The 26,856-nt window shown below is 42.1% G+C and overlaps 2 protein-coding genes across 2 annotated transcripts; both read left to right on the top strand.

Moving 5' to 3' along the window:
- The first annotated feature begins 2,253 nt into the window (after positions 1-2,253).
- Positions 2,254-25,622, top strand: LOC125176767 (olfactory receptor 51I2-like). The gene is made up of 2 exons (XM_047878580.1): positions 2,254-2,307; positions 24,647-25,622. The coding sequence occupies exon 2, from the start codon at positions 24,675-24,677 to the stop codon at positions 25,620-25,622; it is 948 nt and encodes a 315-aa protein (XP_047734536.1). The 5' UTR covers positions 2,254-2,307; positions 24,647-24,674.
- LOC125176768 (olfactory receptor 51I1) lies at positions 14,175-15,119 on the top strand. The gene has a single exon (XM_047878581.1). It carries the CDS (start codon positions 14,175-14,177, stop codon positions 15,117-15,119), a length of 945 nt encoding a protein of 314 aa, XP_047734537.1.
- Positions 25,623-26,856: the final 1,234 nt, after the last annotated feature.

Genomic DNA, 26,856 nt, shown 5'->3' with positions numbered 1-26,856 from the left:
TACTCTCTCTCTCTCTCTCACTTTGCATGCTCTGAAATTATCTTATTACTCTTTGCTGTCTGTCATCACCACTAAAAGAGAAACACCAGCATTATGATCCTTAACTAGTTTGTTCACAATTGTGCCTACATTATTAATTAATTAATTAATTAATTAATTTACTTTTTTACATTATTTGAAATATTGTAGTATACCAGTAGGTACACAATAAGCATTTGCTGAATGAATGAACTCATGATCCCTGCTCTATTTGATGAAGATATTGTGAATGTGTTTCTTGTTTAAGCATCTGTGAAATTTTAGTGTCTGTTCTGTTCAGTTGTTTCTGATTATTTGTATAATATGTGGTTCAGTACTCCCACCCTATGCCTTACTTTCTTATAAGGGTCCTTTCACATTGATGGCAAGGGATTCACTTGTATTTCCAAATATAACACAAGTCCTCCCAGAGAAGGATCCCAGTGTTCCAGAGCAGCACAGCGTCTCCACATCCTGGCCTGGGCTCAGAATGCAGTATTCAGTACTGAAATGTATGTATTAGTCATAATCTAACCCAGGAGACAAAACCAGTGTCCACAGACAGTACAGCCATAAAATAACCATATTGAAAGGGCGGGCCTACACCGGGCAACTCCATCTTGTTCTGTGTCCTTCACCTAGACCACGCCTCCTTCCCTTGAGTAACCTCCCGCTCACCCATTCAAACTTCCTGATCAAAACACGCCCAGCGACCTGCGTAACAGGACTCCGACCCTTCCCCAGCCAATCAGTTGAGGCCACAGCCAATACCTCACCAACTGCCCCTAGACCCCTGTAAAACCTTTGTGCTTTTGAAACTTGCTCTCTCCCTAGTATCTCACCGCTGCGTCGGTGCAGGTAGGGGATTGAGCTCGAGCTAGCTCTAACAAAGGCTCTTGCTTTTACACCCGACTCGGCTCCCTAGTGGTCTTTGGGGATCACGAATTCTGGGCATAACACACATCACATAAAAATTTGTTAATCAAACATTAGAGAACCTATACACAAAAAAAGAATGTGAAGGTGTCAGTTCCAGAAGTCTTTTCTAACCCTAGTACTGGGGAATAAAAAGAGAGAATGAGAGTATGAATTCTGACCAGACTGGAGGAGGAGAGCCGCCCCCCCCCCCCCCCCGTCCCCCAAGCTGAAACAGATTTTGAACATTGGGTGCTATTTAGATATGGCTGGGGTCTCAAGAGTTCAGAGATGAGGCCTGTGTGCCTGGGACTTACTCTTCTGAGATGATGCAGTGGGCCAGGGCAGGGGGTCTCTCTGGCTTGTTCTGAGGTAAGACTGGTTCTAAAAGTGTGGAAAACTACAAAATGGAACAAATAATCCCTTGGAATTAACCTGCAGTGCTTAACAGACAGGGTTAACCTACAATTAACACACGGGGTGTGGCTGGGCTGCCGCCAGCAGGGACAGAATGCAAATCTTCCTACCTCAGCTTCCAGCTTCCAGCTTCCAGCTTCCAGCTTCCAGCTTCCAGCTTCCAGCTTCCAGCTTCCAGCTTCCAGCTTCCAGCTTCCAGCTAGCTTCCCCATGTCCTCATTTGTAGATTTGGGAGCTGGCTGGCAAAGTGACGCAGCTCTTGACTGAATGGCAGCCAAGGATTTTTGTCCCTGACTTTTTATTGGGACCTTATCAGAAAGTTTGTGAGGGTCCATTCATGGTACCCAGCCTGGGCGGGTCTGGAATACCTTTCTCCTCCACCCCCGCCCCCCAACCTTGCTGCTTTTTCAGCCTCCCACTTGCAGCTGCAATCTGCCCCTCCAGCCCCCACCTGCCCTAGGCTCCCTTATCTCTCCCTAATAATAACCATTTCCCTTTTCAAAAGGTGAAATGTCATTTGCAGAGGTCCAGACACAGTATTACAAAGAATAATATAAAAGGTGGGCTTGAAACACAAAAACAGTAACATAATAACCAGTACAATATAACAATGAGCCCAACCCTGGGAATTGTTTACACACATTTCAAAAGAGTGAGAAACTGACCAGAAGAAGAATACAACCTAGAGATTTGCAACAGCAGAAGGCCACAGCAATCCCCAGGCTGGGGAGTCAGAGGTGGTGGTTCTGAAGCTGCAGCCAAGGTGACCTTGCCCGGTAGAAGCTGGAGCAGAGATGCAGACCCAGCTGGGCGACTCTGCTTCAAGGCGGGAGAGTGGAGTGAGTGACGTGCCCCCTGTCTGCTGGTGCTCCCTACGCCTGAGCCTATCTCCCTCCGAAGTCTGGGATATTCAGGTTATGACTGGTCCCCTGTGATGGGGGGAAGAGCTGCAGAAGGGTGAGTGGTGGATCTGAGGGTAAACATGCGTATCCTCAGTACCGTATAGAAGCATAATTGATTCATTCACTGCGGTGTGATGGTGATGGTACCACTAGCACCGTAAGATCCGTGATCTCTCATGGACTTTCGTCGTCATAGCCAGCAACACTTTGTCATGCCTGGAAGAGGAAGGTAGTTGAATTTGTAGCATTCTGAGGAGTGGAAATTCTGTACATTAAGATCTTTTCTCTCAAAGCCAGATGGCCAGATTTCTCTGGTAACTACTGCAAGATTGGCACACAATCAAACCAGCCAAACTTCTGAAAACCTTCCCTGTTCAAGTAGAATCCACGACTCTCTCTTTACTGCATTATTTATTTCGACCATGAAAGCAGCGATCCCACTGTGTTAAGGTTGGCTCTGCCTGGTTCTGCAGCCTCCACTGCAGAGAACAGTCTGGGGAAGGAACCGGATGCCCCTAGGATGGGGCACAGAGATGGAGGATGGCTGGAGTGTGTCTTTATTAAACATAAGTGGCTGACCTTGGGACAAAACAAGCCGTGGCTGAAAAATTTGATTCCTGTCTTTAGCCGTACGAAAGACAGCAGTTATCCAAATAGATAAATTTATCTCGTAACACATATGAGTACCGAGTTTATACAAAAGATGACCAGGGTTGGTTTCAGTGAGGACTTGAAATCATTTTGCAGTAAGTTGCATTTTCTTTTTTTTTTTTTATTATGAATTTTATTGTCAAATTGGTTTCCATAGTAAGTTGCATCTTCATTGCAGTTTTAAACCTGGTGTGTGCTTTCAGGAGAATGGTCTATGTCTGGCTCCACTTGTTTTTTAATTTTATTATTTATATTATTTATATTATCACCATCAGGCAAACACCCTTTGCCTCAGTTTCCCCCATTCCCACCTTCCTCTCCTCTATTCATCCAGGGGGCAGGGACAGAGTCAAAGCTAGTAGGTGGGACTGGGGAGGGAGAGCTGTGTTGAGCCATCAGTCCCTTGAAGAGGCCTCATTTTATCACACCCTCCGCTTTGGGCACCTTTGTTCTCCAGTGCAGGATGCCTGGCTTCCAGTTGCTTTCTCGGCCCCAGCTGGGTGGGGGGCAATGGTCAGGTGGGCCAGAGGTGGGCTAGGTTGACTCTTGGCTCTGATTGAACTTCCAGTCCCTCCCAGTGATCAGGAATTGGGTGGGTGTGTCAGGCCTGGTGCTGAGGTGTGGGGCTACCCCGGCGCCCCCTGCTGTATGATTTCTAGGGAGGATGGGTGTGCTGGAGATCTCAAGTTGGAGTGGGCTCCTGCCCAAGTACTTAACAAAAATCCCCAACATTTTATCATGTAAAATTTCAAACACGGACAACTTGAAATAATTTTACAGTGAACATCAGTCTACCTGTCACAGATCATTGATATTTTATTCTGCTTGCTTTATCATATATCTACGGGCGTATCCATCCCGCTATCATCCATCAGCCCATTTGTCTTATTGATGCATCTCACTTCACCCTAAATATTTCAGAGTTCAGATCATTAATTGAAGTTTAATATTTTATGTAGTTCTTTGATTTTGTTCAAGCACATAACGCACAGATCCTACGTTAGATACATTTGTGACAAATGCATTGATCTTCTTGTGAAATCTGTTTATGACATATTTCTAGGGAGTCCCTGAGGCATATTTGTCTGAGCTATTGAATGGATCACTTTTCCAGTATTTATCTTCTTTGCAAGAATAGGCACTGTTGCTCTGTATAACATCAGTTTTGAGATAATACCTGGAGGAGAATAATGCTCAAAAATGTGGTTTTTAATTTTTATGTTGGGTTTTAGTTGAATTGAATGAAATTCATAATTTTTAGGCTCCATACGGTGTTGGAGTAAAGGAATGCTTACACAAGTATGTTTGTCAGTGCTGACATGCATTTGTACAAAAAGATATGCAGTGCATTTAAACTCCATATGTGAATCTGTGAATAGATGTGGTGATAGTCTGAAGTCAGTGGATATTTTGCTGATCTCTCTCTCTCTTTCTCTCTCTTTTTCTTTTTCTTTCTTTTTTTTTTTTGCTGATCTCTTAATGAGAATGTGGATATGTTTGAAGTGTATACTTTTGGATATGTGATCATGGGAATATATTTGCTTGTTTTGTCAAGCATTTATATGAGCCTTCAGCGATTTCTAAGATTTTGTCTATAATCTACATGAGTCTGTACAATCAGTGTAAGAAAACAGGTTGCGTGTGTGTTTGATGTGTCAAGATATGTGACTGGTGATTAGAGCATTGGGCAGTTGAGTGTATTTGTGTTTTTCTGTTTGTGTATGGATCAGAACGAGGCAGTACGAATGTTGTTAAAGAAATGGCTAAATGTGTCTAGGGTTGTGTCTGTGGGAGTCTCAGAATGTCTATGACTATGTATGTTTTGCATACATGTGTTTGCATCCCCTGATCAAGGAAAGGTTAATTAATATAGTAATGGATATGGATGATGACATCAGGGATGATGAGTCCAAGAATGAGATTCTCCTGGGAGCAATTCTCATATGGCCCAGCTCACTACTCATGGATACCACCTTCTCCATTGTTTCCGCTTTCTCCTCCTCCTACCACAAACAAACGAGCTTTGGGATTCCAGGGTAGTCGTAAATTTATGAGTCACAAGAGAGTGAGTTGATGCTGCTTTGCCAGCTGGACTCATAGGCCAGCACATCCAGCTACAGGGAAAAGAATCATCTGCCACCCAGTGAGTGTCCTTCCTTTAGATTGCCTATGTGGGCTCCTTATCTGGAAGTTGTCCCAAGCTTTAACACTCTTACTGCAACCTCAGACAGACTCTGATCCTCATATTTCCCCTGCAGACCTGAGCCAAATTTGTTGGCCTGCAAAGTCAAGGATCACAGCTTCTGATGCCAGGTCCCATCTGAACCAAAACCCTGATACCAAACCATATATCTTTAAGGCTAAGGAGCTCTGGATGCACCAGATCTAGATTTTGTCCATACTTTCATTGGCCTGAAATTTGAATTATTGTCTCATATACCTACCTTTTCGGTGTGCAGCTGGAGAAAAAAATCACAGAACCAAATGAATTGAAGTCATTCAACCATGTAGTATTCAATCTTAGCTGGGATTTTAGTATTGACTATGTCATGGGAATGTAATTGGTAGGGGTACTACTGTGGGTCTCTTATTGCTGATGTATTATTTGTGGCACCGTGTGTGTATGTGCATGTGTGTGCATGTTTGCAAGTCTGTGTTCTGAGGGGGTATAAATATGAGAGAACATTTCACGAATATTGTATAATGTCAGTGAGTAGCTCTGCATCTACCTAAAGTCTGTGGTTGTGATTGTGTTATGTATGACTAAAAGAGTGCATGATAGTTTCTGTCTGTGTGATGCCTGAGATAGTCCTTATGAATATCTGAGTGCCTTAGTGTGTGAAGGAGTGTAAGCATGTATATTTAATGGTACTTTTGTGTGACCATGTGTGTGTTCATGCTCATCCACATCCTGTGCAAAAGTACCACCTTGTTGTGTCTGTCTCTATCTTCCTGGCTTTTCTTTCTAGATTAGTCACATTTAGGAATCTTTACGTGGCACCTTTATGGCCCAAACAATGACCAATGTTCGTTATGTGGTGGCAGAGCATGTTTTCTTTGGGGTACACGTTTTAAGAGTTGCTTTCTAGACTGAGGAAAGTCTGGAGCGTGGATGAAATATGCCCTTCTGGTTTACCTAAATTTGCATACCTGGATTCAAGGACAGTGGGGTATATCTCTCTTGTGACAGACACCTTAGTATGTGCCGGTGCTCTGAAGAGTCTTTCCATTTCTTCAGTATGTGGAAGTAATCTTGAAGTGAAGATGCTAAAGAAAAAATCTGGATAGGCTGGATTTATGAAGACTTCTTAGAGACGTGGCCTTTAAACCTGGGTAAGGGAAAGAGAGAGGTTTGCAGGGGGAGTAGGGAAAAGAAATCCTACCAGTGAAAGGGTTCCTTTGGATTCTCATTTGGAGGAAAGAAAACAAAGGAATAGACAAATTCCTTTTCATGGCCCCCATACTTTCAGGATTTTTGCTAATACCTGGGTGTTGTCCAGTTTCTAGGTACCATGTAATTTCACTATATTTACTAAGAGGACTAGAAAAAAAAAGATGGAAACTCTAGAATTTCAAAAGAAAAAGGAGTTGTTAGAAGGAAATGAGGGAGTAATTAGCTTAAATTCAAAAGTGGAACTTTGTTTTACTTTTAAATTGTTAATATAGATTTTTCCAGGTTTTTAAAACTTTTTTATATTAAGTATAATTTACTGTCAGATTGTTTTCCCATACAACACCCAGTGCTCATCCCAACAGGTGCCCTCCTGATTGCCCATCACCCACTTTCCCCTCTCCCACCCCCCATCAACTCTCAGTTTGTTCTCAGTGTTTAAGTCTCTTATGGTTTGCCTCCTTCCCTCTCTGTAACTTTTTTCCCCCCTTCCCTTCCCCCATGGTTCTCTGTTAAGTTTCTCAGGATCCACATATGAGTGAAATCATATGGTATCTGTCTTTCTCTGCCTGACTTATTTCACTTAGCATAATATCCTACAGTTCCATCCATGTTGCTACAAATGACCAGATTTCATTCTTTCTCAATGCCAAGTAGTATTCCATTGTATATATAAACCACATCTTCTTTATCGATTCGTCAGTGGATGGACGTTTAGGCTCTCTCCATAATTTGGCTATTGTTGAAAGTGCTGCTATAAACATTGGGGTACAAGTACCCCTATGCATCAGCACTCCTGTATCCCTTGGGTAATTCCTAGCAGTGCTATTGCTGGGTCATACGGTAGTTATATTTTTAATTTTTTGAGGAACCTCCACACTGTTTTCCAGAGCGGCTAGACCAGTGTTCATTCCCACAAACAGTGCAAGACGGTTCCTGTTTCTCCACATCTTCTCCAGAATCTATAGTCTCCTAATTTGTTCATTTTAGCCACTCTGACCGGCATGAGATAGTATCTCATTGTGGTTGTGATTTGCATTTCCCCGATGAGGAGTGACATTGAGTGTCTTTTCATGTGTCTTTTGGTCATCCTTAGAAAAGTGTCTATTCATGTCTTCTGCCCATTTCTTCACTGGATTATTTGTTTTTTGGGTGTGGAGTTTGGTGAGTTCTTTATAGATTTTGGATACTAGCCCTTTATCTGATATGTCACTTGCAAATATATTTTCCCATTCCATCGGTTGCCTTTTAGTTTTGTTGATTATTTCATTTGCAGTGCAGAAAATTTCTTATCTTGATGAAGTCCCAATAGTTCATTTGTTTTTAATTCCCTTGCCTTTGCAGATGTGTCGAGTAAGAAATTGCTACAGCTGAGGTCAAAGAGGTTTTTTTCCTGCTTTCTCCTCTAGGGTTTTGATGGTTCCCTGTCTCATATTCAGGTCCTTCATCCGTTTTGAGTTTATTTTTGTGAATGGTGTAAGAAAGTGGTCTAGTTTCATTCTTCTGCATGTTGCTGTCCAGTTCTCCCAGCACCATTTGTTAAAGAGACTGTCTTTTTTCCATTGGATATTCTTTCCTGCTTTGTCAAAGATTAGTTGGCCATACATTTGTGGGTACAGTTCTGGGTTATCTATTCTATTCCATTGGTCTATATGTCTGTTTTTGTGCCAATACCATGCTGTCTTGATGATTACAGCTTTGTAGTAGAGGCTAAACTCTGGCATTGTGATGCCTCCCGCTTTGGCCTTCTTCTTCAATTTACTTTGGTTATTTGGGGTCTTTAGTGGTTCCATAAAAATCTTAGGATTTCTTGTTCTAGCTTCAAGAAGAATGCTGGTGCAATTTTGATTGGGATTGCATTGAATGTGTAGATTGCTTTGGGTGGTATTGACATTTTAACAATATTTATTCTTCCAATCCATGAGCATGGAATGTTTTTCCATTTCTTTGTATCTTCTTAAATTTCCTTGATAAGCTTTGTATAGTTTTCAACATACAGATCTTTTACATCTTTGGTTAGGTTGATTCCTAGGTATTTTATGCTTCTTGGTGCAATTGTGAGTGGGATCAGTCTCTTTACGTGTGTTTCTGTTGCTTCATTATTAGTGTATAAGAATGTAACTGATTTCTGTACATTAATTTTGTATACTGTGACTTTGCTGAATTCATGTATCAGTTCTAGGAGACTTTTGGTGGAGTCTGTCGGGTTTTCCATGTATAGTATCATGTCATCTGCAAAAAGTGAAAGCTTGAGTTCATCTTTGCCAATTTTGATGCCTTTGATTTCCTTTTGTTGTCTGATTGCTGATGCTAGAACTTCCAACACTATGTTAAACAACAGTAGTGAGAGTGGACATCCCTGTTGTGTTCCTGATCTCAGGGGGAAGGCTGTCAGTTTTTCCCCATTGAGGATGATATTAGCTGTGGGCTTTTCATAAATGGCTTCTGTGATGTTTAAGTATGTTCCTTATTTCCCAACTTTCTCGAGGGTTTTTACTAAGAAAGAAGGTTGAATTTTGTCAAATGCTTTTTCTGCATCAATTGACAGGATCATATGGTTCTTGTCTTTTATTAATGTGATGTATCACATTGATTGATTTGCGAATGTTGAATCAGCCCTGCAGTCCAGGAATGAATCCCACTTGATCATGGTGGGTATTTCTTTCTATATGCTGTTGAATTCAATTTGCTACTATCTTGTTGAGAATTTTTGCATCCATATTCATCAGGGATATTGGTCTGTAGTTCTCTTTTTTGCTGGGTCTCTGTCTTGTTTGGGAATCAAAGTAATGCTGGCTTCATAGAATGAGTCTGGAAGTTTTCCTTCCCTTTCTATTTTTTGGAACAGCTTGAGAAGGATAGGTATTATCTCTGCTTTAAATGTCTGGTAGAATTCCCCAGGGAAGCCGTCTGGTCCAGGACTCTTATTTGTTGGGAGAGTTTTGATAACTGATTCAATGTTTTCACTGGTTATGGGTCTGTTCAAGTTTTCTGTTTCTTCCTGTTCGAGTTTTGGAAGTGTGTGGGTGCTTAGGAATTTGTCCCATTTCTTCCAGGTTGTCCAGTTTGTTGGCATATAATGTTTCATGGTATTCCTTGATAATTGCTTGTATTTCTGAGGGATTGGTTGTAATAATTCAATTTTCATTCATGATTTTATCTATTTGGGTACTCTCTTTTCTTTTTGAGAAGCCTGGCTAGAGGTTTATCAATTTTGTGTACTTTTTCAAAAAACCAACTCTTGGTTTCATTGATCTACTCTATAGTTTTTTTTGGATTCTGTATTGTTTATTTCTGCTCTGATTTTATTATTTGTCTTCTTCTGCTGGGTTTGGGGTGTCTTTGCTATTCTGCTTCTATTTCTTTACGTGTGCTGTTAGATTTTGTATTTGGGATTTTTCTTGTTTCTTTTTTTTAAATTTTTTTTTCAACGTTTATTTATTTTTGGGACAGAGAGAGACAGAGCATGAACGGGGGAGGGGCAGAGAGAGAGGGAGACACAGAATTGGAAATAGGCTCCAGGCTCTGAGCCATCAGCCCAGAGCCTGACGCGGGGCTCGAACTCCCGGACCGCGAGATTGTGACCTGGCTGAAGTCGGACGCTTAACCGACTGCGCCACCCAGGCGCCCCAGGGATTTTTCTTGTTTCTTGATATAGGCTTGGATTGCAATGTATTTTCCTCTCAGGACTGCCTTTGCTGCATTGCAAAGCATTTGGATTGTTGTATTTTCATTTTCATTTGTTTCCATATATTTTTAAATTTCTTCTCTAAGTGCCTGGTTGACCCATTCATTCTTTAGTAGGGTGTTCTTTAACCTCCATGCTTTTGGAGGTTTTCCAGACTTTTTCCTGTTGTTGATTTCAAGTTTCATAGCATTGTGATCTAAAAGTGTGCATGGTATAATCTCAACTCTTTTATATTTATTAAGGGCTGTTTTGTGACCCAGTATGTGATCTATCTGGAAAATGTTCCATGTGCACTAGAGAAGAAAGTATATTATGCTGCTTTAGGATGTAGAGTTCTAAATATATATGTCAAGTCCATCTGGTTCAGTGTATCATTCAAGGCCCTTGTTTCTTTATTGATCCTGTGTCTAGATGATCTATGCATTGTTAGTGGGGGTATTAATGTCCCCTGAAATTACCACATTCTTATCAATAAGGTTGCTTATGTTTATGGTTAATTGTTTTATATATTTGCAGGCTTCTGATATCGGTGCATAGACATTTATAACTGTTAGCTCTTCCTGATGGATAGACCCTGTAATTATTATATAATGCCCTTCTTCATCTCTTGTTACAGCCTTTAATTTAAAGTCTAGTTTGTCTGATCTGAGTATGGCTACTCCAGCTTTCTTTTGACTTCCAGTAACTTGATAGATAGTTCTCCACCCCCTCATTTTCAATCTGAAGGTGTCCTCAGGTCTAAAATGAGTCTCTTGTAGGTAGCAAATAGATGGGTCTTGTTTTTTTATCCATTCTGATATCCTGTGTCTTTTGATTGGAGCATTTAGTCCATTTACATTCAATGTTATTATTGAAAGATACGGGTTTAGAGTCATTGTGTTATCTGTAGGTTTCATGTTTTTAGTGCTGTTTCTGGTACTTTGTGGTCCTTGCAACATTTCACTCACAGAATCCCCCTTAGGGGCTGGCTTAGTGGTGATGAATTCCTTCAGTTTTTGTTTGTTTGGGAAAACCTTTATCTCTCCTTTTCTGCATGACAGACTTGCTGGATAAAGGATTCTTAGTTGCATATTTTTCCTGCTCATCACATTGAAGATTTCCTGCCATTCCTTTCTCACCTGCCAAGTTTCAGTAGATAGGTCTTCTACTACCCTTTTGTGTCTACCTTTGTATGTTAAGGCCCATTTATCCCTAGGGGCTTTCAGAATTTTCTCTTTATCCTTATATTTTGCCAGTTTCACTGATATGTCATGCAGAAGATTGATTCAAGTTTTGTCTGAGGAGCGTTCTCTGTGCCTCTTGGATTTCAGTGCCTGTTTCCTTCCCCAGATTGGGAAGTTCTCAGTTATGATTTGTTCAAGTACACCTTCAGCCCCTTTCTCTCTCTTCTTCTTTTGGAATTCCTATGATACAGATATTGTTCTGTTTGATTACATCACTTAGTTCCTTAATTCTCCCCTCGTACTCCTGGATTTTTTTATCTCTTTTTGTCTAAGCTTCCTTTTTTCCATAATTTTATCTTCTAATTCACCTAATCTCCCCTCTGCCTCTCCAATCTTCCTTGTGACCACCTCCATTTTATTTTGCACCTCATTTATAGCATTTTTTAGCTCCTCATGACTATTTCTTAGTCCCTTGATATCTGTAGCAATAGATTCTCTGCTGTCCTCTATGCTTTTTTTCAAGCCCAGCCATTAATTTTATAACAATTATTCTAAATTCTTGTTCAGTTATATTGCTTAAGTCGGTTTTGATCAATTTGTTAGCTGTCGCTACTTCCTGGAATATCTTTTGAGGAGAATTCTTCTGTTTTATCATTGTGGCTAGTTTTCCATCCCTTATGTGTTTTAAAATTTGTTGGGTTCTCTGCACCTGTGAACACTGCTATATTAAAGGGGGGGGTCATACACTGTCCAGAGCCTGGCCCCTCAGGAGGTGTTTTTTTGGAGATTGTTACTTGTTCTCTGTTGTTGTGACTTTGGTTATTTTATTACCCTAGTCATAGTGATATTTTGGACCCTCTACCAGGTGTGCTTTGATTTGTTCCTTGGAGTAGCCCTATCTTTTCTCCAGTTTTCTTATTTTCTTCCTGGTAGATTCAGTCTATTTTCCTCCCAGACTCTTGGGTTCAAAGTCCTTTGGCTTCAGCCTGGATTTTTCCAGTTTTATTGTGATTTATTGACATATAACATGTGTCAGTTTAGGACCTATGAGGTGATGATTTGCTACACATCTATATTGCAAAATAATCACCATAATAAGATTTGTTCATACCTCCATTCCCTTGTGTAATTTCCATTTTGTTTGTGTGTGAGATGATAACATTTAGACACACTCTTTTGACAAGTTTCAGGTATATATTATAGCAGTATGAGTTAGAGTCAACAAGCTGCAATTAGATCCACAGAATTTATTTATCTTAGAGCTGGAAGCTTATACCTATTGACTAACATCACCCCATTTCCCTCACCACCCCATCCCTCAGTGCCTGGCAACCACTATCCTATTCTCTACAGAATGGAGCTTTAATTTTAAGGTATCAAGTACCATGGAAATACAGTTACAGAGATATTTTACATTAAGGCTGAGAAGAAGCCCTTTATGGTATGGTTTCTCAATCTTCACCATTCTGACTATTGTTTACTCTTCCTAGAGTTGTAATGGGTTGAAGAGAAAGACAAAGAAAGAGGAGTCAGTAAAGATGCTACAGAAAAAGATGCCAAGGTAGGAGGAAAACTGAGTTGCCAACAATGTTAACTTTGGTAGAGAGCTCAAATAGATGAAGCAACAAAGAGTTTGCTGGTGAGCAGAGAGAAATTCACTTTATTTGGGAGAGGGAAGTGTGGAAGCCACATACAGTGAATTGAACGGTGATAGAAGGTATGGTTAATAAGGTTGAAACCCTGATTGTCAGGATCTCAGAATGGAACTGGAAAAGCAGACACGAACAAGCCCCCTTTCCGTGGCATCCCGAGAGACAGTGTTCCAGGAAGTTTGACTAAGAATTAATGAGGGTAATAGAATGACAGCTAGAGAGTAAAGGTTATGGCTTCATGATGGGCTGGTCTTGCACATGCTTATTGCCTGAAAGGAAAGAGACAGAAATGGAGAGGCTGAAGATACAGTTCAATACACTATTGGAAGTGGTCTCTGAAAGAGATAGCAAGGCATGGAATCCTGAAAGTGGAGGGCCTGGCCTCAGAGAAGGCGAGACATCTCTTTCTTGGAAAACCAAGGGGGTAAGAATAAATGAAGATGTTGAGCTTAAAATTTAGGTGGTGGTAAAATCTGTCTGTCTGTCTGTCTCTTCTCCAATCAAACACTTGCTTCTTTGGTTTTATCCAGCTGTACACCCGGAAGTTTGGTTATAGAATTTATCAAAGGTTAGGGTTTCCTGTGTGAACGTGAAAGACAAGCATAGAGAAGATGAAGATACCACTCCTAGTGTGAGTAGGTCAGAGAAAAAGTGAGGAGAGGCTCATAGACGAATAGACCAGAATCATATGGAAGACTTATTGAGACTCTGAGAGCAAGTACATGGGCATGAGAAGGTAGGCGAGGTGGAAGCTGGAAGTCTATGGTAATAATGAAAAAAATGGAATTTAAGATTTCAGAGGTGGAACCGTTTCTGGTGATGACACATTCAGGGTGTGCCATGGGATTGTGAGCATGAGGAGAAGTCCGAGTACAGCTTATTGAAGCTCTACGTGTACAACAGTAGAGGCTTCATCTGAACCATTGACCACAGGGCTCCCAAAGACATGGTGGTGTTTCTTTTCCCCCGTTTATCTTAATTTCTGTTAGTCCCACATTTCCAGAATATGGATTCTGGGGTGAGACCAGGGATGGGAAGGCATGATGCACTTTAAGGGGAAGATTAGGGAGCATCATTCCAGTTGTCTCCTACCCTGTTGCTTTGCCACGTCATGGACCCTCACCTGATCATCACACCTTCATGGAGTTCCTACTATGGCTCAGACAGGGTGCTGGGCCCTGATGATACAGAAATTGTTAGAACCCAGTTACTCTCTTCAAAGAGCTCATAGTTTGATGGGAGAAGCAGGAACATAGATAAACTCTTTCAATCCCTAACCTTTTGTGTTGGAGACAGGATGTCTGAAAGAAAGTGAAGAACCCCCCCAATATATCTTCAGGGGCTTATCCCCCATCTGCACTCCCCCACCTGCCTTCCATGTTGGGTGTCAATGGTACCCCCTTCCAGCCAGCCACACTCCAGCTCACAGGCATTCCTGGGATGCAGACAGGCCATGCCTGGGTTGCCCTGGTTTTCTGCATCCTCTACCTGATTTCCATCATAGGCAACCTCAGCATCCTCACTCTGGTGGTTCAGGAGCCTGCTCTGCACCAGCCCATGTACTGCTTCCTCTCTATGCTCTCTCTCAACGATCTGGGAGTGTCCTTGTCTACACTTCCCACTGTGCTTGCTACCTTCTGCTTCAACCACCGCCATGTTGGCTTCGATGCCTGCTTGGTCCAGATGTTCTTCATCCACACTTTCTCTTTCATGGAATCAGGCATACTGCTGGCCATGAGCTTTGATCGTTTTGTGGCTATTTGTGACCCACTGCGCTATGCCACTGTGCTCACCAACAGCCGCATCCTGGTTATGGGCCTGGGCATCCTCACCAGGAGTTTCATCACTCTTTCCCCTTTCCCCTTTTTGGTAAAACGGCTGCCCTTCTGCAAGGGCAAAGTTCTGCATCACTCATACTGCCTCCATCCAGATCTCATGAAAGTGGCGTGTGGAGACACCCATGTTAACAACATCTATGGGCTTTTTGTGGTCATTTTCACCTATGGTGTAGACTCAGTGTTCATCCTGCTTTCTTATGCATTGATCCTCAGAGCCGTGCTGGCCATCGCATCTCAGGAGCAGCGGCTCAAGGCATTCAATACCTGCATGTCACACATCTGTGCAGTGCTGGCTTTTTATGTGCCCATAATTACTGTCTCCATGATCCACCGCTTCTGGAAGAGTGCCCCACCTGTTGTTCATGTCATGATGTCCAATGTCTACCTGTTTGTACCCCCCATGCTCAACCCCATCATCTACAGTGTGAAGACAAAGGAGATACGCAGAGGGATCCTCAAAGTCCTCTATAAATCCCAGAGCTGAGGAAGACTACTGAGGGAAAGGACTTGGACTTGTTTGCCAGCTTGAGGAATGCTGAGACACAGGAGGGGAACCAGGACCTTGATAGTTGTGAATACAGAACGAATAAAAGAACAGCTGACTCAATAAAATGACCTAAATATGTATTGATCATTCACCATGTGAAAAAGCTAGTGCCAGTCACTAAGAATGTTATGATGGTGAACAAGGTGAATTGTTAAGTAAGAGATAGACATATCAAGGAAAAAGCATATAAAAGAGTAACAGATGCCCTGAAAAATGTTTGACATATGGAAACAATGGAAGTTTTACAGAGGAAATAGGCTGAACACAAATAATTCTACTACCACCTAGAGTGGGGGAAATAATAAACATTGGAGACAAAATTCTGTAAAGGCTTGGTGCTTCATGTGAGAAAGAGGACCCGTTTGGTTTGTGGAGGTCAAGTTAAGTGTGTGTGTGTGTGTGTGTGTGTGTGTGTGTGTGTGTGTCAAGTAGTTTGTGAAAGATGAGAGGTAAGGTTAAGGTACTTGGCACAGGGTGGCAGGAAAAAAGAAGATAATGATCTTAGCAAAAATAGCATGAATAACTGCTTGAGAAGAAATATTGAGGCAAAAGAAGGCTAGAACCTTACTGTTCCAAGTGTGGCCCAAAGGAGAACAACCACACTGGTGTACCTAGTAGCTTGTTAGGAGAAACAGACTCTTCTCCTCACACAAGACCTACTGGATTCAAATTGTATTTAATAAGACTAAATACAGTCTGTTCAGTGACTAAAGCTTGAGAAGCACAGCACTACTCTTTCAGACATCTTTCAGGTAATGCCTATCTGATATGTAACAAAAATGGTGAGACCCACAAAGTATAAGAGTCTGGACAAGTGTTTCTCAAAGTGTGATTCCCAGACCAGCATCATCAGCCATGATTGGGAACTTGTTAAGTGTACAAATTCTCAGGACTTTCCTCAGATCTCCTGAACCAGAAACTTTGGGGGGTGAGGTCTAGCAATCTGTGTTGTTGTTGTTTTTTTTAAATTTTTTATTCTTAATGTTTATTTATTATTGAGAGACAGAGAGAGACAAAGCATGAACATGGGAGAGGCAGAGAGAGGAGGAGACACAGAATTTGAAGCAGGCTGCAGGCTCTGAGCTGTCAGCACAGAGCCCGATGCGGGGCTTGAACCCACAAACCATGAGATCATGACCTGAGCCAAAATTGGACGCTCAACAGACTGAGCTGCCCAGGCCCCCCTAACAATCTGTGTTTTTAATAAGCCCTCTGGGTAATTCTGATATATGTCAAAAGTTGAGAGAAGCTTTAACCTAGAATATTGGTCTAGGATATTTAGGAGAATTCCAAACAGCTTTGTTTAGACGAAGGGGAAGTTTCACACTGAGAAGCTTGGGAAACATGATCTTGAGAGACCGCCTAGTCAGATCATGGGTGGTTTTTAAAGCTGGGGAAGGGTGCCTGGATGTCTCAGTCCATTGAGTTTCTGACTCTTAATTTTGGCTTGGGCCATGATCTCACAGTTCGTGGGATCAAGCCTTGCATTGGGCTGTGCACTGACAGCATGGAGTCAGCTTGGGATTCTCTGTCTCCTGCTCTTTCTGCCCCTACCCTGCCCATGCTCTCTCTCTCTCTGTCAAAATAAATAAATAAACATTTACAAAAATAAATAAAGCTTGGGGAGACTGAGTGCAGGACAACTAGGCATATGGTGCAGGTGGTGACGGGAAATGCCGACTTAGAGACTTTTATCTCCACGAAGCGGGAACACTGAAATAGCTTCACAGAAGGATTTGATGAACAATCACCAGCCATTCCACAGTCACTCTGAGGCTCCTGTTCCATCGTGCGATTCCCTTCTTTATCCCCCATGCCATCACAACCTACCTGGAATCCAAAATTCAGGCAAGCTCCAGTTTTAAGGTTGCCCATTAGGCAGTTAGAACCTGGGAGGCAAAAATCAGCTGGTTGTCACAGTGGGATGTGGGACCTTGCAACAGTTCTGTGTCATTGGGATTTCAATGCATATAAGTCCCCTAACCAGCACATCTTCTGAGGTTTCTCTCTCTTTTCTACAAAGTCTATGAACTTTTTTTCTGAAGCAAGTATTTACTTTTTTAGAAGACATCTGCTTAACATGGTTATATTCTTCTACACCAAACACCTACCTGCATTGTGCCTTTCTTTGCTTCAATCTGCTCTGGAAAATCTCACTTCTATTTTACAGGGCAAATTGATTCCTCTCTTTAAGCTTTGTGGGGGAAAATGTTTCATAATTTCCCCAGAGATGACTTTTAACACTTCTAATTTATAAGTCCCTTTTGTTGGGATTTGTACAGGTGTTATGTTTAGTATTATCACTCTGAACAAGTAAATAGGGTTTCTCTTTACTTTTCTTGTCATTAAATGGAGGCAGAAACTGATTCTTAAAAGGACTTCTCAAAAGTCAAAAAAGGGAGATAATGGCAGTCAAACCTAAAATCCTACACCTAGCACAGTGTTTGGTACACTCAATACATGGTAAATAAATGAACAACCAAGTGACTAATTAAATAAATGAATGAATTGGATCTGATCTGATGCCTGTTCCCCATCATGTTGTCCCTAATGACATAGCTAAAGTTACTTTGGTCTATGACTTTTGAAATCCTGGCCCCTTCTCACCAGGGACTAATGGCTATTCTGAGGCATTTTTAGGTCTCTTTCCCCCCCATGATTCTGTGACCTTATTCACAAAATTGTCATCTGTGTTCTCCTGAATTCCATCTCCAGGTTCCGAAGTCATTAACCTAATGCAAACAATTCTACAGTAATGGGAAAGCAGAAATTGCTCTTAAACTGCCTCTATGAGATAGTTCAAAGTTCCATATGGGGAAGGGGAAATTTACTCTATATCCATGTTCTTTTTGCTTTCCCCATGCATCTCACCCTTTGATTAAGAAAGGGGAGAGAGCTCTTCTGCTATTTCTCCCCGAAATACACTTACACCCTACTTGAAACTGAAATAAGGAAGAGGTCAACTGAAATACTTAGTGGGAAGTCTAGGTATCTGGGGGAAAGAATTTATTAGAGGGATCTGAAATTGGGGAGTCCACTAGAATTTATAATAAGGATAATTATCATGTGTGGTGCAATCACATTAAAAAATGTCACTTTCTTCTTTTCATTTGAATGTCTACCCATATATATGGTTACTATCCTCCTTATGAATTAGGTTCTAAGTTGAAGAAATGCTAGTTTCTTGAAATATAAAGTCTGGTAGATGGTAGACCTTTGACTCAAACCTACATCTCTGTGACTTTGTACCCCACGGTCTTTCAGTATCTTAGGACGTCTCTCCTGGAAGAGACCTTCATCTTTTGGAACTTGGTGAGAAGTTGAGTAGTAAGGATAGGAATGAAAATTGAGTAAGGAACAGTCGTCATAAGTGGATGAAGAAAGCTTGGTTATATCCCCTATTGGTGAAACTCTGGGCTCCAAGCTCTCTTCTCTTGATCTCTGAGTCCTAGAGTTTGCCCACTGGGGTCTAAACTTTAGGTTATGCCTCAGATATAGGTTTTAAGCCCACAATATGAGGAGGTAGATGCTGGATTAAGGGTGCAGAGTTCCAGTTTTGAAATTGGACACTTGAGGGCAGAGGGGATGTTGCCATTGAGCTTGTAGAAATTTATCTCCATCCTCTTCAAAATAGCGAAGGAGCTGGGATTTTATTTTCTGTGTGGAGACAGGGCAGTATCTCTAAAGGATGTGTTTTTTCTTTTCCTTTTGTCCCCAAGGCGAGATCCCATCTCCCTCCTTTTCCCATAACCAGTTCAGCATCACCCTCGGGCACAATGCGGACCCCAAGGCCCTGGGCTCTGGGGACTCTCAGGGACATAGAGTCCACCTACTGTCTTGGCCAGTGCCTGCCTGAGGCTCATTCCGGTGCCATTGTGAGCTCTGGCCTACCCTCAATCAATCCAAAAGCTACTTCACAAAGCTCTCTCAGGTGAATCTGAGTCTATTTGCATCTCCTAGGTATGTGCGCAAGTGTTCTGTCTGCAATTCCATTTGTGCCCCTGAGGTTCTCTTGGTCTCTCTCGTGTCTCTGTATCTTTGAGTGAGTCTCTGTTAAGGCACATGTGTGCTGTGTATTCACTACAGTTTGTTTGGCCGGTGAAGGAGAGGTTTACTAGGAAAAAAAGTCCCCAGATCTTATTTTCAGGTAGGTTTCCTACACATAGAGTAATATTTATTCAAATGCCCCCCTGTCCTCCCACACACTTTCAGATAAGGCTGCTGGAGACTGGTTTAGAGAAAGACATGGGATCACCTGGCAGGGGGCGCAATGATCTCTGATCTCTGTTGGGTCCCACACGGATCTGCAGCCATGATATTCTCAGTGTCATGGAATAAGAGAGACCTTGGCAGTCTGGACATAAGTGTGAGGGCGGAAAGGCAGGTGAAAGAGCCTTTAATCCTAATTCAGCAGATGCTGGAATTGTCCCTCTAATATTCCCATCAAGGATTATTCAGTCTTTGCGTGAACGTTTCCACTGACCAGAAGTTTATTATCCGTATTGTGCAGCTTTGACTCTTAGAAAAATCCTCCTTACCTGGGCCCCAGACTGACTGCCTGTGATCTCTGTTTATTGCTCATCACCTCTTACACCCACCCCCACACATCTCTACCTCCTCTCTATCTCCTCTTCTCAAAGCACCACTGACTCCTTCCATGCTCTTTAAATGACTTGATCCCCTTGCCTTTGAGTGTGTCCCAGTTAGTTTACCTCCCATCTGCAGTGTGGAGCCCAGAGCTGAATGTACTTCAGTTATGGTCCCAAGCAGTATGGTCATGCTTTTATTTATTAATTCATGATTTCTTAAGCATGTCTTTGTGTTAGAATTCTGTGAAGTGTTAGGAAGACAAGATTGAACTAAGCACAGGTCTGACTGTAAAAGAGCTCAGGACAGGGAGGACAGAGGCATGAATGTAATTCTAGCAAAATGGGAAAAGTCTGTACAGTTATTTTAAAGTCACAGGTGATAAAATTATTATTTCTGCTTTAAAAATGTTAGGAAAAGCTTCAGATAAAATGGAAGTTTTCAGTCTGACTACTAGTGGGACTTAAGAACATTATCAAAGAAGATAAGGACGATGTAAGCAGTGGGGGTAAAATATAGAATTGTATGTGTGCATGTTAGGACGTATTATCTTCTGAATAAAATACTTCTTTTAGCAAAGACTAAAACCCATGAATTTTTTATAAGCTACATATTGCACCATTGATTCATATTAGACTGATGATCTGTGAGTCACCCAGACAGGGGGATATATGGTGAGGAAATGAAAAATCAGCTACTTTGAACAGCAAAAATAATTTAAAATAATCTGAACAAGGGAAGGTTACAGAATATTATGTTTGGCATATTCCGATACAATGTATCTATTCAATTATTTATCTATCCAGTTACAGTATTTATTAATCATCTGTTATGTGCTTGACCCTGTGCTAGTATTGGGGGTCTAATTACACAAAATGAAAAAAGTCAATACTCCTCTTTATTTTGGTGGAGTTTACAGTCTAAGAGGGGCTACAGGCATTAAACAAATAATTGCACACATAAATCTATGTTTGCAAGTTGAGATGTAGTTTTCAAGAAATTAGCAGATACCATGAAGAACAATACCCAGGTGAAATCTGAAAAAGACTGTTGTGTCTCTGTGTCTGCAGCAATTATATATGATGTGGAGGAAGAACCTTTAAGCCCAAAGTTAAGACTTTGTAAGTCAGTGCATCTAACCAGGATAGTGGCTTTAGGTACAGTGAGCTTGCCATCACTGGGAATGTTCAAGCTGAGTGCGGGTGATAGTTTGATAAAGATGCCATGGAGGGGACTCTCTGAGTGGGTGCAAGGTTGAACTCTGGTTTCAGGTTTTAGAGAGACTGTAAGTTGGCAATGGAATCAGTGGACTTCTGAGAGGCAATGGAATCAGTTGGCAATGGAATCAGTGGACCTTTAGAAGGTCACTTAACTCCTGTTCACTTTCTCTTGGCCCCCAGTCTGTGTAGGAGTCAGGAAACAGTGTGTGTCTGCCATCCTGTCCTTTGCACTGCCCGTGGAAATAAAGAAGACCAAGTTCTCCAGCGTCTCCCCATTCTTCTCACTTACGTGGCTTCAGTTTCAGAAGCTGCTGCTGGACTTCATAGGAAAGACCACAGGACTTACAGTTGGAAGAACCAGATTAACCTCTTACTGGTTTAGTTAACGTGATTGTTACGGGACTAACATGGGGCATCTTGGAATGGGAAAGTGGCCTCTCTGCTTATCATCTCTTCATTCCCACCCTGGTTATCAGTTCTATGATCCAATTTATCATATGAGTCAATTTCCTGGAACTGTGCTCTCCTGGGTACTGCCCTTCCCATTCTCCAGCTTACGTGTTCCCGCTCCACACCATGGATCGTGGCTCGTGCTTCCATGGCTTCACTGTTACTTCCTGCCAAAGATGAGGCTTTATCAGGGGCAGGGGAGACCCACAGGTGAGATGATTAGACACAGCCGTCAAATGCTCTCTCTTTAGGTGCACTTTCATGGGAGTGATATGCAACACTAGCCCCCAACCCGGGTTACGTCTGTGGGCATCACCTTGGAGATACCCACAGAGCATTATGAGCACACCCAAGTTTATTTAGAGGAGCTCCAGGATGTTGAACAATCTAGCAGACAATGAGGCACAAGGAAATGTTTAAGTTACAGGTCAGGAGTGGGGTAGGAAGGCGGTCTTAAATAAAAAAGCTAACTTGGGGAGTCCTTGAAAGTTACAATTTTGTCTAATAAACTGTCACTGTAGGAGTATCAGAAGACGGGTCTGGAGTGGTTCTCAATGTTGGGTTCGTTTTGGAAGCTTTAAAACATATTGATAACTGGATACTGCATCCAAAGATTCTAATTTAATTGGTTTGGGGTGTTATGTGAGCACAGGGATTTTTTAAGTTTCCTAGGTGATTCTAATGTGTAGCCAAGATTGAGAACCACTGATCTACAAGGTAGGGCCAAGGGATGCAAATGGATAAAAACACAAGTCAGTATATCACCTGTCACAAAAGTTGTTACTCTTGAGGGAAGCTTGGGAAATAGAGTGCATGGGATTTCAGCAGGGCTGGTGTATGAAGAGAGGGCTCCAGAGTGAAGAGAGTACGAGGAGGCAGCTCTGGGGCCCTTCTCACTGTCACCTTGTGTCTCTCCATGGTCATAGCTTCTTGCATTCTCTTAGCTGCATATTGTCCTGACTGTCTGTCCATTCCAGTGGAGCATTCCCATTAAACTCATTAGATAATTATGGACCATGTCACATCCAGGAGGTAACCACAGGGTAAAGAATTGGTCAAGAATCTGTGATTCACACATCCGTGTCGCTTGCGTGAAGAAGTGAACTGATCACTGGGGAGAATTCAGCTTGTATACCAGTTGTGACTGCCCCTTCCTACTTCATCTTTTAAAATTTGTTTTACAGGGGCGCCTGGGTGTCTCAGTGGGTTAAGTGTTTGACTTCAGCTCAGGTCATGATCTCACGGTTCAGGAGTTCGAGTCCCACCTCGGGCTCTGTGTTAACAGCTCGGAGCCTGGATTCTGTGTTCAGAATTCTTCTGTTCAGATTCTGTGTCTCCCTCTCTCTCTGCTGCCTCCCTGATTGAACTGTCTCTCTCTCTCTCTCCCTCTCTCAAAAATAAGTAAACATTTAAATAAAATTAAAAAAATTTGTTTTACAAATTTAAGTTATGTTATCTCAGTTGTTATTTTAATTGTGGTGCACCTAGTACCTTATATCATATCACATATTATTTTTACCTTTTTTTGTAAAACTTTTTTTTATTGGGAGTGTGAGAGGGGGAAGGGCAAAGAGGGAGAGAGAGAGAGAGAATGAATAATTTTTTTTGATTGTTTTAAATGTTTATTTTATTGTGGAGAGAGAGACAGAGCGTGAGCAGTGGAGGGGCAGAGAGAGAGAGACAGAGACAGAATCAGAGGCTAGCTCCAGGCTCTGTGCTGACACAGAGCCTGATGCAGGGCTTGAACTCACAAACTGTGAGATCATGACCTGAGCTGAAGTCTGACGCTTAACTGACTGAGCCACCTAGGTGCCCTGGGAATGAATCTTAAGCAGGATCCACACCTAGCATGGAGCCTGACTCAGGACTCTATCGTACGACCAGTCATGAGATTGTGACCTGAGTTGACATCAAGAGTTGGACACTTAACTGACTGAGCCACCCAGGCACCTTATTTTCACCTTCTGATTGGGGTTTAACTAATTCTTCCTGATCTCTTGCAACTAATGGAGTCCTTTATCTCTGTGTCTTTGATCTCTCCATGGATTCCAGATCAGATCTGCTATTTTGAAGCCAATACATCTTCTCACTCTGAACTCTTGTTTTTAAATTTAGAAGTCATTTGTGTATTCGTAGAATTCTCCGTTGGGATGTCCATATCATTTTCCACTTTTATTCGTATTTCTCCCTTTATCAGTTTTGTAAAACCCCTGTCTCATTTTCATTCAAAACGTTTTTTTCCCTGAGCAGAGTGGGGACACATGGAGGTTAGCACTGTCCTCGGTTATCCTTGGTCTCCTTGTTTTCTCAGATCTACACTGGCAGAGATGAAATGCAATTCTTTCTAATGACTCCATCCTAGATCCTGAGGTTTACTCTCTCTCATCTCCATAGGGAAATGGAAACATCACTACCAGGAGACCCTGCACATCTAAGCCATAACTTACGTTCTGTGGATACTGATTCAGGCTTTTGGTATACGACTTAATCTTCCTCTCTGGGTCTTATTGTCTCCCTAAGAGTAAAAGAGTTTATATTTATTCAGCGTTTTATATGCCATACAATATTGTGTCCACCAACAACCACATGAGGCAAATATATTTTTATCCCTAATTTACAAATGGACACACTGAAACTTGGGAAGGTTAAGTTACCTGTTCAAGGTCACACTGAGAGTAAGCTGAGCTTTAACTGGGCTTCCAACTGAGGTGTGATAGAATCCACATATAGAGCTCTAAAACACTGAACATATGATCTTAATTTTCCCATTTATTTCTTATACACAAATAAAAGTATCATTAATATCTCCACTTGACAAGTAAAAAACAAAAACCAAACAAGTAAACAAAAACCCCTTTAGATCAGAATATAAATAAACTGTCCATATCACACATCTAGTAACTGGCTGAGTATGGATTTTGACAGGCTTGATTTATTCTAGTATTTTGCTCTTAATTTTTAAGCTGTGCTATCTCTTATAAGATCAGCCAGCCTCAAATATCTCTTTTACATGTAAAATTTAAGGATTCTAGAGGTCAGGGAAATAGGAGGTGAGAGGAATGTCTGTTATGTTTTTACCCGGAATGATGTAGATGTTTCCAATTTCCCCCACTTCCTTCCATATTCTTCCTTCAGCGTTTGCAGTGGACTGTGAAGGCAGAAGACCTTCAGGAGGAAGTTAATTTCATTTTTTTTTTTCAAATGTAGGTGAAGGCTTATCTCTGCTGTTGGTGACATGGGAGCTGAAAGCAATGGAAGTCTTGACCTATCCGTCTTCCTGACTGGCATCCCAGGATTGGAGGCCCAACATGGCTGGCTTTCCATTCCTTTCTTCACTGTGTATATTGTGGCCATTGTGGGTAACAACCTAATCATGGCAGCAGTGCAGGCAGACCCTGCCCTACACGAGCCCATGTACTTGTTTCTCTCCATGTTGGCTGTGACAGAGGTGGGTGTTTCTGTGTCTACACTGCCCACTGTCATGGGTATTCTTTGGTTTGATGCCCGCCAGATTGACTTGGATGGCTGCCTGGCTCAGATGTTCTTCATCCACACTTTCTCCTGCATGGAATCAGGGGTCCTGTTGGCCATGAGTTATGACCGCTTTGTGGCCATCTACAGTCCACTGCGATATACAGCCATCCTAACCCTGCCACGTATCATTTGCATGGGTCTGGGCATCACACTGAAGAGTGTGACGCTCATGGCCCCACTTCCAGTCCTTTTGAAACAACTGCCCTATTGCCACACCAATGTACTCTCCCATTCCTACTGCCTCCACTCAGACCTGATCCAGCTGCCTTGTGCTGATACGAAGCTCAGTAGCATCCTGGGTTTGGCCATTGTCCTGGCCACTTTTGGGCTGGACTCACTGCTTATCATTGTCTCTTATGTGCTGATTCTTTACACGGTGCTGGGCATTGCTTCTGGGGAGGGACGGCGGAAGGCCCTCAACACGTGTGTGTCACATATCTGTGCAGTGCTCATGTACTACGTGCCCATGATTGGTGTGTCTGTGATGCATCGTGCTGCCAAGCATGCCTCCCCCCTGGTCCACACACTCATGTCTAGCATCTACCTCTTTGTGCCTCCTGTGCTCAACCCCATCATCTACAGTGTCAAGACTAAGCCAATCCGACAGGGGATTTTCACCTTGTTCTCCTGCAAGAGGAAATTTCTCTGAATCCCTCCAATAGGGCAGAGACTTTGGGTCCATCTATAAACTGATGGTGTTTCTGCTGTGGGCCGGGCTGTACAGCAGACATTTAGTGGAGGAATAAGAATGAGGGATTCTAAGCATTGTCACAGGCTTGACCTTGGATCACAGGTGTTCTCCCTAGTCCTTTTTATTTCACAACTTGTCAACATGTGTGGGTCTCTGCATGTGTGTACATGCACGTCAGATGTAATCAGTGTGAAGGCAGAGATAGTGAATTTCATTTTTCCATTTCCCCTCAAAAGTCCCAGCAAAAAGCCTGATAACTTGCAAGATAACAGTAAAGACTTGAGACCTAATCATGTTTGAATTGAGGTGAAACAAATTACTGCCTTTAATAGGTTAGGCAAGGATTAAGAATATACCCCAAGCAGGAGAGATCATCCTAGGAACATGCTTTTGAGTAAGGTGAGCATATTTTCTGGTTTGCCCCAGATAATCATGGTTTACACTTACTTTCCTCAGCATCATTATCAGTAGCATTCCCTTTCCCTCCCCCAAAATGTCCTTGTTTAAACAATACATTGTATGGGAGCTTATAAAGTAGCTTCCTTCCTGTCGTGGAGAGAATCAGACTCTCTGTACCACCATCTAAGGGCCTCCACCCTAAAAATTTATGTACTAGGAGACTCTGAGATTGAGGAACAGTTGATTAAATTCCCTCATTTTAGGCATAAAGTAAAATAGGGACAATCTCATAATGCCCGGGTTTTAGATCCTAAGACTCCTAGAAAAAGACCCAAATTCTCTGTAGTAGAATCTCAGACCCTATTTTTAGGGCTTAGTAGGTCTGGGGTATTGTACCTGGTTATTCCTGTTTTTCTTTCCTCCCTTCTCCTTAGCCTTCAGTAACCTCAGCATGCCATGTGATGGGAATATATATAAATGTTTGTTTATTTTGTTTCCCATGTGATGGGAATATATATAAATGTTTGTTTATTTTGAGAGAGAGAGAATGTGTGTCCATGTGAGTGGGGGAGGGGCAGAGAGAGACGGAGAGATAGGGAGAATCCCAAGTGGGCTCTATGCATCAGTGCAGAGCCTGATGTCGGGCTCACTCTCACGAACCCCGAGATCATGACCTGTGCCAAAGTCAAGAGTCTGACCGACTGAGCCCAGGAATAGCCCATGATGGGTCTATTCCTTGACCTTCCACCTCTTTCAGCCCTGTCAGCATGGGGCTCATTGGTCCCGCTTTATC

The sequence above is a fragment of the Prionailurus viverrinus genome, chromosome D1 (assembly GCF_022837055.1).
Source record: "Prionailurus viverrinus isolate Anna chromosome D1, UM_Priviv_1.0, whole genome shotgun sequence".
Lineage (NCBI taxonomy): Eukaryota > Metazoa > Chordata > Mammalia > Carnivora > Felidae > Prionailurus > Prionailurus viverrinus.
The sequence above is the reverse complement of the archived record's forward strand: the minus strand, read 5'-3'. Positions and strand labels throughout refer to the sequence as shown.